This window comes from Stegostoma tigrinum, chromosome 3, assembly GCF_030684315.1.
Source record: "Stegostoma tigrinum isolate sSteTig4 chromosome 3, sSteTig4.hap1, whole genome shotgun sequence".
Lineage (NCBI taxonomy): Eukaryota > Metazoa > Chordata > Chondrichthyes > Orectolobiformes > Stegostomatidae > Stegostoma > Stegostoma tigrinum.
The window spans coordinates 100846967-100859861 of NC_081356.1; the positions used below are offsets into that span (position 1 = coordinate 100846967).

Genomic DNA, 12895 nt, shown 5'->3' on the forward strand with positions numbered 1-12895 from the left:
AATACTCATGGATAATCCAAGCTTGACCTTAACTCCACTTTCCTGTCATCCCTATTACCATAGACTGACTCCTCGAAAGTTCAAGAACCTGTGAACTCTAGTACAAAGTTCCCCATGAAGGGAAACAGCCAGACGATATCGACTTTGTAAAGTCCTCTCAAATTTTTATGTTTCAATATAATCACCTCTTCTAAATTCCAATAACAATTATCTATGATAACATTTTGAAAACTTGGATGGGGAACGTGAATGTACCATAGCAAAGTATGTAAATGACATAAAATAGGATTGAAAGGAAGTGGGAGAATGACACTCAGTCTGCAGAGCGATGTAGCGGGGTTAAGCAAGTGGGCAAAATCTTGGTAGATGGAATATAAATTGGAGAAAATGTGAAGTTATGCACTTTGGCAGGAATAGAGGTGCTGAATCTTGTTAAAAATGGAGAAAGACTGCACAAAGCTACGGAACAGAGATATTTGGGAGTCCTCATCCATGAATCAAAAAAGCAAACATCCAAGTTCACAGGATAATAGGGAAGGCAGCCACGAGGAACCCTATAATCCAGCAATTTTAATTACTTATGTAGGGCTCAGAGAAATTGTGAGAAATGCACTACCGTGTGTAATAAAATAGATTCCATTCTAATTGAAAAATCAATCTGTTAATCTACAGAGTTCTTAAGTGCCATTCTATTATGAAAAAACAAATTAACAGTATTGATATAAATCAATTTAAGGTTAAATCTTTTTAACTTGAAACATTTGTTTATATAGCATGTAGAGCCATTTTCTGGGGTAAAAGACAACAAAGCACTTTGCAGATTCTTCCTAGAGTAACTAAGGAAGGCTACACAACTGTATTTAAATGAATGGCTAGTTACTGCATCTCTGGATGTACTGATTGAAAGGAGAAAGTTTTTTTTTCCAGAAGCATATCTTGGGAGCTTTAAACGTACACCTGAAATTAGTCAGGTTTAACATTTCATCCAAGTGATAGCACTTCGGCAAAGCAGCATTCCAACCACAGAGTTCGGAAGGATGAGGAGGCAAAGATCAGGCCATAGCATGATATAAAGTTGGGGGGGGGGGGGGGGGCGCAGTGGTGGATAACAGCAGCCCAAATGGAGACGGAGAAGGAAAAAAATAATCACTGATCTGGGGGGAAGCTGGGGCATTCTGTCGTTTACAGCAACGAGGTGAGACCATGATTGGCAGAAAGTTTGGGGGCTCCCAAGCTATGCTATAAAAAGCATATGGACCACGTGCAGGCAGATGGGATTAGTTCTGAATGGCATCATGGTCAGCACAGACATGGTGGGCAAAAGGGCTTGTTGCTGTGCTGTATGTTCTGCTTCCGTGTTAGCTGCTTGATCCAATCCTTTTAATTACCAGGTTTCTTGTACCCTGTGAAACATGGCCAACATGCCAACTGTAATGAAATCAGGTTCCCACAGTAATGTAATGACAGGTGACAACTCTCAAGAGTGGTACACAGACATAATACATAACCACAAAGATTGCAGCAGGTTCATGCACAGTGGGTTTAGGCTGTGTTGTGGTATGTTACTTCTATTTTCACCTGTAATTCTCCGTTGCCTATTATGGTGAGTTAATATAGACCCCATGTGGTCTATTTTAAATTTTAAAAGGAACAGCAGCTCATATTTTGTTTAGGGATATAAGATAGCTATGGATTTATGTTATGATGTGACATTTTGGTAATAATCACATCTTAACAGTGCTATCACTGATAAGACAAGCCTTATAAAACCTTATTTGTTCCTTTTGACGATTGTTGCTGTTTAAGCAATGACGCTAATCAGAAAATTTATCTTCTGTATATCCTTTCTGTGCACTTACCAGGTTCCACCTCATTGTGTGTGTGACGTAGTGTTTTTGAATATTTAATTCTTTCAATGTTGCTTTTAAGGCAAATTCGTGGGATTTTCATTCATGACCGTAAAGAAATAGAAAATTAAACCAAAAGTCATCTGAATGCTCTGATAATGTATCAGTCTGTTGATACAGTTCTGCGATTCAAATTGCACAGTTAAAGAGTGGGGGCTATTAAGATTTCTGCAAGGATTGTCAAATGCTCCCCAATCTTTGGGGAAAAGAAAATACTTTGTCATAACAACACTAAACAGATTGATTTAAAATCAGTGAGCTTGACTAAGACTGTGTTGCATTGAATCTTTAGTACAGACTCTCCTCCCAATCCATTTTTCCTCCTCTGTCCTGATACCAGGGTACCTGTCCCAATGAACAAACTGGCCTGGCAGAGACATTACAATGCGAGGTGTCAGTGTAATCCAAAGTCCAGAACTGAAGTGGAAAACTGTATTGCTGATGGCTCAGAGATGAGCCAAGAGCATGTAATGAGACTGGTCTGTGTCCAATACCTATAACTGAAGAAAGTAGAGGTCATAATGAGATACAAGTCTCAAAGGCAAATTGACTCTTGCCACTCAATAGTGAGAACCTCAATTCACCACTCAAATTTTGGGAGGAACAATCCAGATTTTTTCTCTTCTCAATGTCAAGAATCTCATTTGTCCAATCTTGCCATATTGTCCCAACTAATTCACCAATGCCTACATCAATCAGAAGCTGGGAAAATATAGTCCGGAGAGATGGTCGGAAATGGACACATTCTATATCACTGTGCCACAATCACACACACTCACTGCTTCAAAACCAGGAGACAAACAAATAAACATCATTGGAGGCAGAATTAAAAATTCAAAACCAAAATTAAAATTATGTTGGGAATGAAAAGGGTATTTCAGCACCTTTGTTTGAAAGTACTGCATTCCTTGAACCGTTAGTAAAGGTACTAAATTAAATAAAATAAATGGCCAGCCAACAGACAGAGAATAGGAATATCTACAATGTTTCATTACTACAATCATACAATTGTAATTATTGAATAAATTTTGTTTGCATTAAAATGGACAATCCCAAATTTCACACCTAATGGAGTCAACCATTATTTAAAATAACATCACTAAGAGTGCTGGAGAAACTCTGCAGGTCCGGTAACATGTGTGGACAGAGAAACAGAATTAACATTTCCAGTCTAGTGTGACATATGCGCACACTAACTTGTGAAAATGTCAGCTGTTAACACGACACTGAGGGGAACGTAAGTGAACACGGCAAGTAACTATGTATCTTCTTAACCCATCAGACTGAAGAAAGAAACAGTGGGAATAAAGTGTAAACTTAAATGTGTAAATTTAATACAGAATCTGACACAGAATAGGGCAGAAGGCAGCAGAAAGGAAAAAAATTAAATGTGGCATTTTAAGATCTCCAACTACAATTAATGCTTAAAAGCAATTTTCAGTGCTAGAGAGCACGTATGGAAGCAATGAACAATGATCAATTTGTTAAGAGTTTATATACACTTTTTTTAATTCATTCACAGGACGAGGGGATTGCTGGCCAGGCAGCGTTTATTGCCCATCCCTAATTGCCTAGAGGACAGTTAAGAGTCAACCACATTGTTGTGGGTCTGCAGTCACATGTAGGCCTGACCAGGTAAGGATGGTAGTTTCCTTCCTTAAAAGGACATTAGTGAACCAAATGGATTTTACCAACAATCGGCAATGGATTCACGGTCATCATTCCAGATATTTATTAAATGCAAATTCCACCATCTGCCATGGTGGGATTCAAACCCAAGTCCCCAGAACATTATCTGGATCTCCGGATTAACAGTCCAGATATAATACCACTAGGTCATCGCCTCCCCAATTGCATCTTGTAACAACAAGACCTCTTTCCTCTGATAAGCTTATTCAAAACCAGCCATATTTTCAAAGTTGTATATCAGAGATAGTAGGAACTGCGGATGCTGGAGAATCTGAGATAACCAGGCGTCAAGCTGGATGCACACAGCAGGCCAAGCAGCAGCATAGGAGCAGGAAAGCTGATGTTTCGGGCCTTGACCCTCCTTCAGAAACAAGGGAGGGGGGAGGCAGATAGAAGATGGATAGAGGACAAGATAGGTGGAGGGGAGACAGTTGGCAGAAATAGAGTGGACTGAGCTTTGGTATATTTGCACATGTTTTTAAATTGACCATCTGCAACATCTACCCATAAATAAAGATGGGTGCCACAAACTTCATCACCATTTTGACAATAAAATCTGGTTCATAATATCTGCTATGTATTCCAAAATTTGGAACCAGAAACTAGAATTTTGCTGCTAAAGTCAGTTTGCAAATAGACAACTATTTTCATTGCTCCAGTCACCATCTAAAAGCATTGTATGTGGTTTTAAACTATGTATTTAAACCTGACTCAAAAAACTTCAAACAAATCCTCAAAGCAAAACCCAAGCACTAACAATTTATACACAAGTAATTTTTTTGACGAAGAAGCTAAGAACAAAAAAAAACAAAATTTTACAGTACTCTGTTAGCGAGTTTTAAGAAGATTTGTAGCTCAGGTTGAGGTTCTGGATGTGAGATTGCTCGCTGAGCTGGAAGGTTCGTTTTCAGACGTTTCATCACCATTCTAGGTAACATCATCAGTGAGCCTCTGACGAACCTTTGTCGGAGGCTTACTGATGATGTTACCTAGAATGGCGATGAAACGTCTGAAAACGAACCTTCCAGCTCAGCGAGCAATCTCACATCCAGAACAGTACTCTGTCTCTGACAATATCTGCAGAGAGAAAACAAAGTTAATGTGTCAGGTCATGATCCATCATCAGAGCTGATGAAATCTTAACTCTGTTTCATTCGCCACACATGCTGCCAAATCCAAAAACATTTTCAGAATTTTCTGTTTTCATTGCAGATTTCCAACTGTGTTATTTTGCTGCTGTATAAGGAAGCTCTGTTTCCTGGCTGACCAAGTTAACACAGTGAATAAAGCTGACATCTTTAAAAGAATACTCCAAACAACACAACAGTTGCTGCTACCCATCATAAAATGCCACAGCACATTTGTCACAACAGCACTATGTTTCAAGTAAGTGACCTCCTTAACCGTAGGGGGCTGACTCTTCTATTCATTGAATGGACAAACTGTTTTCAGGCACTGTTGTCTTTTGCTGCCATCTGCTGGCTCCACAATACTTTGCCTACAACTCACTCAAAACTTACAGCAAGCAAATTCTTCATTAGGTAGGTTCTGGATTTTAACTTTTCCCTTAGGACATCAGCGATGTTGTCCATTCCTGTTCTGAAATGGTTACGACGCACACATTTTAAAGACCAAGCTTTTCTGCCTAATTTGACACTTTGAAGTTTTAATTTTGACGAGTTTCCAAAAAAAGATTTCCCAGTGTGAAATTTATTAGTAATGAGAAATTCTGGAGGAGAAACACGTTGAACAAGTTAACATGAGATTGTGTTCTAACTCAGCCGTGCAGAATCAGCTGTCACGTTTCTAACATTACAAGAGTGACTACTCTTGTAAAGTTCAACAGCGGCAGTAATGGTTCCAACAGGTTTGGAAATTGCAAACAACTCACAAAGGAAGACTACAGGTAACTGTCCATGATGCAACCATGAAACAAAAAGTACTGCAAGGGAACATGGAATTTTTGTACGGTAACTGAACTTTTAACTGGACAAATAAATGCCTCATTATATTCAAAGTGAAGTTATATTTTTGGCTCTTCATTTTGGGTCACAAGTTGTTATTTTGACATGTATTGCATGCAAGGCCCCAGAATAAAGTTTAATCCATTATTACACCAAGGTTATCAACTTACACCAATTTCCAATAAATATAAAAGATCAAAAAGGCAATCTAGGTTCAGTTTTTGTTTATCTGGCGGCTATTTATAAATTCATTGAATCATAGATGCCTTACAGCACAGTTAAGGCCATCTGACTCATCGTGTCCATTGGTGTACTGCCCCTGTCACAATCTTCCCACATCCCTGTAAGTTCCTTTGCAGCCATTTAAAATCTTAAAATGAGCAAGAAGATTTATGCCCCTGAACGAGACCACTCTGCCCATCATGGCCGTGTTGGCAGAAAAGAATAGCCATCCACCCGAATCCCACTTCCCAGCACTAGGTCCGTGTCCCTGGGAGGTTATGGGGCTTCAGATGCATATCCAGACACCTTTTAAATCTTCATTGTGAACGAAAGAAATCTTACCACAAGCCCAATCCGAACTCCTTGCTTCGTGTGATCTTTTCTCTTCTGCAGCTGTTCACAGATGCACAACAGGTAGTTGTTGGAAAGCTCACTTGGCACATCTTCGACCGAGTCACTGTCCAGGTTCAGCAGTGGGTTAATATGTAGCAATAATTAAGGACAGTAGAGCATATTTGTATTTAATTACCTAATTACAACATCTGCCATTCGGTGTACACTGTCACTAAATCAGGCTCAAAAATCATAAATGTCAATTCAAACTCATTTTGCAGTCTTGTCATCAGACAATACAGTATATTTATGTTCCTCAGACAGACATTATCTGCAGCACAGAAACGGGTCAACTTGAGACCACAAGTCCTTTAGAAACAGCAACAGGAGATACCATTCGGCCCTTGAGACTGCTCCACTATTCAATACGCTGATCGGAAAAATTCTCATATCCATTTTCTTGCCCTCACCCCTACTGATCAACCATCTATTCATCTTGGCCTTAAATGTGCATGTGGACTCTGCCCTCACAGCTCTCCATGGCAAGGAGTTCCAAATACTCTCAACCCACCAAGAGAAGAAATTCCCCCTCAGCTCAGTCAGCAGATGCTATAGTGACTTTTCAAGGTCATCCTGACAAATACATAAACAAGATGGGAATAGAGGGATATGGTCCTCGGAAGGGTAGGGTGTTTTAGTTGTGACGGGCAGCTTGGAGGGCTGAAGGGCCTGTTCCTATGCTGTAATTTTCTTCGTTCTGTATTCTCTGTTAATTTGCCATTCTTTTATTCTGACAGAGCACGTTCCCTAGTCCTAGACTGTCCAATGAGAGAAACATTTACCTTGTCAAACCTCTTATGAATCCAATATCTTTTAATCAGATCACCACTCATTATTCTAAATTCCATTGAGTAGGGGCCCAGTCTTTTTAATTTTCATAATCTAACTGTTTGTGTCCCTCTTGCAACTTTCCTTTTTACATATTTTTGTGTCATCTGCAAATTTGGCTACGGTACATTTACTTCCTTCTTCCAAGTCATTGATATATATTGTAAACAGTAGGAGTCCCAGCACCGATTCTGTAGAATAGCACTGGTTACAGGTCATCAACTTGTGAAAGAACCCACTCGCTGTCTCCAATTGTCTGTTTGCCAATTCTCTCTCCCTGTCTACAGACTACCTCAGACTTCGTGGGCTTGTCGCTTAACCTTTGTGAGGTACCTTGTCAAATGCCTTTTGGAAGCCCAAATACAATACATCTACTGGTTCCCCTCTATCCATTCTGGATGCGACTTCATCAAGAATCTCTAATAAATTAGTCAGGCTCAATTTGCCTTTTCATAAAACCATGCTGACTCTGCTTGATTAGTTTAAGATTTTCTGAATGTGATGCTATTATTTTCTTAAGTAATTTCATTCAACATCTTTCCAACGTTAGATAATAGACTAACTGGCCTTAGATTTTTGATCCAAGTACATCATAATCCAGGAGCTCTCAGTTCTTTGATCTCAGATGCCTCCACTTGGATTTGTATCAGTCTTTCTACTGGACACTGTGTCTCCTGTAAGAAGATAGTTGTAATTGAATTGTGAAAATAATTTGGCCCTAATTACTTTGATATAAGCTTACAACTTTATGTAGGGCTCTTGTGGTAGTGATGGTCAGAAGATCTGGGATCAAGTCCCACCTACACAGGAGCTGGGACATATAACACATCTGAACAGGTTAACTAAAATAACCACAAGAAAAACTTTAGGTGCTGTACTCTCTGGCTGGAGAGCTGATGAGGAGTAAAATGGCACATATCTAATGAACCCAAAGAATTACAGGAAGGATTAAAATAAATGCTCGACCTCCCAAAAAATATGGGGAGGCAAGTGAAATATTAACATTGGCAAATGAGTCAGCCAAGTTCACTCTCATTCATCTCCTAGCAACCAGAAATAAACAGACAAATCACGAGTGGATTACACCTTTCTGTCCCTCCAGGCCAAGCAGAATCAGAGGAGCAGGAAGGCTGACATTTCAGGCCTAGACCCTAGGCCCAAAACGTCAGCCTTCCTGCTGCTGATGCTGCTTTGTCTGCTGCATTCATCCAGCTGTACGCCTTGTTATCTCAGATTCTCCAGCACCTGTAGTTACTGCTATTTCTGTCCCTCTAGCCTGCCACACCATTCATCGCATGATTGACTGTAGCCTCAAATTCACATTTCTGACAAACCTGATAACCTTTAAGTCTCTTTTGATTCAGCCTATCTACCTGCATGCAGGATTTTCAAAGGCCACCTCCACCTCCACCACCACTCTCTGGGGAAGAAAATTCCAAAGAGACACAACCCTTTGAAAGAAAACAAAATTCCTCCTCACCTGCATCTTACATGAAAATCCCCCTACTTTTAATCCACAGCCCCTAGTTCTAATCTCTCCCACAAACAAGAAACATGCTTTCAGCATCCACCTTTTCAGGTCCCCTCAGGATCTGTGTGTTTGAATAGGATCACTAAACTTGAATGGACAGAGGCCTTCTCAAGATAATCGACTGCCCATCCCAGGTATCAGTCAAACAAGTCCTTACTGAATTGCTTCTATTACACTCATATCCTTTCTTAAGTGAGGACACCTAAACAGCAGGCAGTACTCCACATCGGTCTCACCAAAGCCCAGTATGACTGTAATTTTATATTCCATGCAACTTACAGTGAATGACAATATTCAATGTCCCTCCAATTACCTCACAGTTCTGCAATGAGAATGGCAAACAGAAGTTCAATTTGTTTTGGGGAGCACAATGCATTTTTTCAAAATTATTTTGTATTTGCAGAGTAGTCGGTATTATTGGCAAGCTGTAATTTATTTAGAGTGCAAGGCCAGTTCCGTTGAGATTGTGGTGTGAGGTCTTCTATTGCAGACATTTGCTATCGCTGGTTTCCTAGGTAGCTTCAGAGGGCAGTTAAGAGAGTAAACCATGTTTGAGTAGGACTGCAGTCCCAAATGAGTCAGACCACAGAAGGACAGCAAATCCAAGGAGGATGAATGGACCATTTGGGTTAATGTGACAATCTAATAACTCCATATTTAGTTTTACTGATACCACTCTTTCACCTCCAGATATTCCAGTTAACAGTTCACCAAGCCTCTGGTCAAACTGCTTCCAAGCAATATCATTAGGCTATCACACCTTTAAACAAGACAGAGTCCAACTAAGGATCTTGTCTCCAAGGAAAGGATAACAAAGAATAGAAATCTTTAATATTGCAACTGCTTTAACTGGCAGACATGGAGATAATGTTCCCACTCATGGGCAAGACCAGAAACAGAGACAAAAGTATAAAAATTAAACAAGTGTCAAAAATAAAATTTGGCAAAAGACGGCTTATCAATTCTCAACTTCTATCGCCTGATTTTAACACTAGTGATAGTTCATGAATTAAAATAGTTTGAAAACTAAAGGAGAAAATACTGATTTAAGGTGGCTACTCTGCTCATCTGATCAGGTTGAGCCAAACTCATGAAACTAAAGTTAAACAAAGACACTAGAACAGATTTACACCTTTCTGGAAGTTTCACACATTGAGATGAAAGTTGCCTGCAGATTATCTAGCTTCAAAATAAAAAGGGAACCAGACATGAGAATACACAATTGAACTATATTTGAGGAAAACAGTTTTGGGGACAGAACAGAGAAGGAAAATGGATCTTTAAGACAGAACTGGAAGATTCTCTCTCTCTTATTTCACTCGGACCCTCAAAAGCAGTGGTCAATCACAAAGAAGACTCGTCTTTTCACTGAGGAATCAAGAATATTTACAGATTTCACCTGCTGAGGATCCAACACATCCATTAAATAACCACAAGATCAGGTTAAGATCTAATACCTCAAGAACATTTAATGACTTGCTTTTATAAAACAAAAACTGTTCTTTATTGGAACTTCCTTTGTACCAGACAGTATCGCCAGTTCAAGCTTTATACCTGTATTTGTGTGCATGCTTGATGCCACGTTTATTTTTTTTTTGAGGTTAGTAGGCAGCAAAACTCTCTTTCATTCACGAACACCGTGGTAACTGGCACCTTAATTTTGATCTAGAGAACGAGGCTTTACTTAAAGTGTGATACAGCTACATGCCAAACTGAGAAAGAAAACGTTGATGCAGCTGACCAGGGGTGGTTACTAAAAGTGGGTGGAGGGAGAAGGGCAATTCTGATTGTAACATCACTGACGAATCCAAAAGCAACTCAGAAGCACTACTACAATCGAAGAGGTGACAAGAACACAGAATTCACTAGTACAGGGAGAAATTGAGGCCAACCACACAGATGCCTTTCAGGACAAACTATAAAAAAAAACACAAGAATGGAAGGTACAAGATATATTGATGGTTTCAGTTGAAAAAGCTTAGGAGGAAGGTCATGTGGAGGAGATCTGTGGATCAAATGGCCTATTTCTGTGCTATAAAGTTCTGTGTAAATGTACAAGACCAAACAAAAGGCAGGACAAGCATGGTTATTAAGTTTGGTGTTACTGAAGATCATATCTGTATCTTGAATGCAATGTGGTATCAAGCTATTGTTAAAATCAGGCAATAGAAACTATAAAATGTAGAAAATTTGCAAATATAAGAAAATTAATGTAAACATTTCTCACTTTATGCTCACAGCGTTTTTTTTAAAACCAGAGCAAAATAATGGCAGGGCTTAATTTACATAAATTCACACTGCTTTTTAACATCATGTAGACTTGGGATTCCATTCCTGTGCTGGTGGTCTGCAAAGCCAACAGAGACTGTTCCCATAAAATCCAGCCAGGACTACCTCCTGAATACAAGCAAAATCACCCAAAAATGTAAAATTCTTAGGCTGGTCCCTGGGAATCTGCAACACAGCTGTCGGGTACATCAACTCTGCCAAACTGGCACTACTCTGGACTACAGAGCAACTCTGTCCACACCCAATCTAAATAATTCTATATGAGCTTACAACTCTATGAGGGGCCTTCTTGTGGCACAGAGGTAATGTCCCTAATCCTGGACCAGGAGGCCCAAGTCCCACCTGCTCCAAAGGTATGCAGTAATATTTCTGAACTGGTTGATTAGAAAAATAGAGAAAGTAAGAACTGCCGAAGCTGGACTCAGATAACACAATGTGGAGCTGGAGGAATACAGCAGGCCAGGCAGCACAGGAGTAGGAAAGTTGACATTTCAGATTGTGACCCTTCTTCAGTTTGTGAAGAAGGGTTCCAACCCAAAACATCAACTTTGCTGCTCTGATGCTGCCTGATTAAAACAAAATAGGTTTTTTTCTTTAAATTTAAAACCCTTCGAGGGGCTACTTGACATCGTGGTAGTGTCCCTACCTCGGAACCAGAAAGACTAGGCTCAAGTCTCAACTGCTTCAGTGCTGCTTAGTAACATCTCTGAACAGATTAGTTGTAAAATATCTTAAAACCCCCGAGATCATCAGTGCACTTCCCTGTTCAGACCATGAGGCGGTGCAGTGGAAAAGGAAAGCTAGTTCAAACGGCATAATGGAGCTGAAAGGATATCTTCTCCAATGAGTGTAGACTTGGTGTACAGAGCAGTCAGCTTGCGAGTGAACAGATTGCCTTTGTTCTCTCCAACAGCTTTAAGAGCTGCAGTCTCAGTCTGTTTCACCACTCCCACCTGAAACAGATAAATATATAGTAATGTGCTTCAGATTCAATGCTGTATTAATGGAAATGCATTGTGTCAGTAACGTCGCGTGCTGCAGTTAAATAGTGGACGGAAATACGACCATTCCTCAAAGAAGAAACTGATTCAGTAAGATTTAATACTTTGCTAACAAAAGAAATACTCTAACTCATTGATTGACAATGTAACACAATTTATATAAATTTATGTATATTTAAATTTCAACCCCAATTTACTTTAATTCAAAACTACATATTTCAGCATGACTTGCATTAAGTGGGAGATGAACACTGTACATAATTCTGAGATGTAAAATTTGATTGGTAGTGTAGAAATTGTATATTACAAAACGTAGCCACTACCAAAGGGAATCATTTTATCATTATCCGTCATGCATTCCCCAGAAGAAATTTGACAGTTTGAAAACAGTTATTCTCTTACAATCAAAATGCCTTCAAAGCACTGTACACAACAGAGGAAAACAATAAAGTTGAGGACGGGGGGGGGGGGGGGGGGGGGGGGAAAGAGGGCAAATGGAGAGAATTGGGATGTTAGGCAACGGGGATAGCTCAAGGGAATCTTCTGGGAAGCTAGTACTCCAGTGCAGTACTAAGGGAGTGTCACACAGCCAACACTGCCATCTTCTGGATGAGGTCTTAAAGTAAGGCTCTTCAGCCGGATGCCAAAAAACCCGATGGTATTATTTCAAAAGCAGGGATGCTCCCGGCCAATGTATCAATCAATTAAGATCACAAAAAAAAAAGTGATAGCCATTATTCACAAGAACCAGTCAGACACCTTATCTCTTACATTACAACAGCAACTGCACTTCAAATATACCTCATTGTAATATACCTTGGTCATGACAGGTGCTATCGGAAGGCAAGTCCGTCTTTCTTTCAAAAGAAGTGGGAGGAAGCCAAATGGAAATATGGATTACAGTTTCAATGGGAGTATTGTGGAAAGGTACAAAGTAGGGCAATGTTGTGGATTTGCAAGAAAGTGGTCTTGGTTATAGAAGGAGTGAGTGTAAGGCATGATGCCTCTATTTGAAACAGGAAGTTGAGCTCAGGACCAAGCTGCATACCCAAGACAGCACTCCATGAGGCT

At 39.8% G+C, this 12895-nt stretch overlaps 1 protein-coding gene across 5 annotated transcripts in view; it reads right to left on the reverse strand.

Moving 5' to 3' along the window:
• Positions 1-12895, reverse strand: part of msh3 (mutS homolog 3 (E. coli)) — a 270075-nt gene that overhangs the window by 239357 nt on the left and 17823 nt on the right. For all 5 annotated transcript variants that reach the window (XM_059644779.1, XM_059644778.1, XM_059644780.1 and 2 more), the window contains exons 6-7: positions 11655-11776; positions 6125-6263 (exon numbers count right to left, since the gene is read on the reverse strand). In XM_059644779.1, the coding sequence (XP_059500762.1) occupies positions 6125-6263; positions 11655-11776 (261 nt within the window). The remainder of the gene's footprint in view (positions 1-6124; positions 6264-11654; positions 11777-12895) is intronic.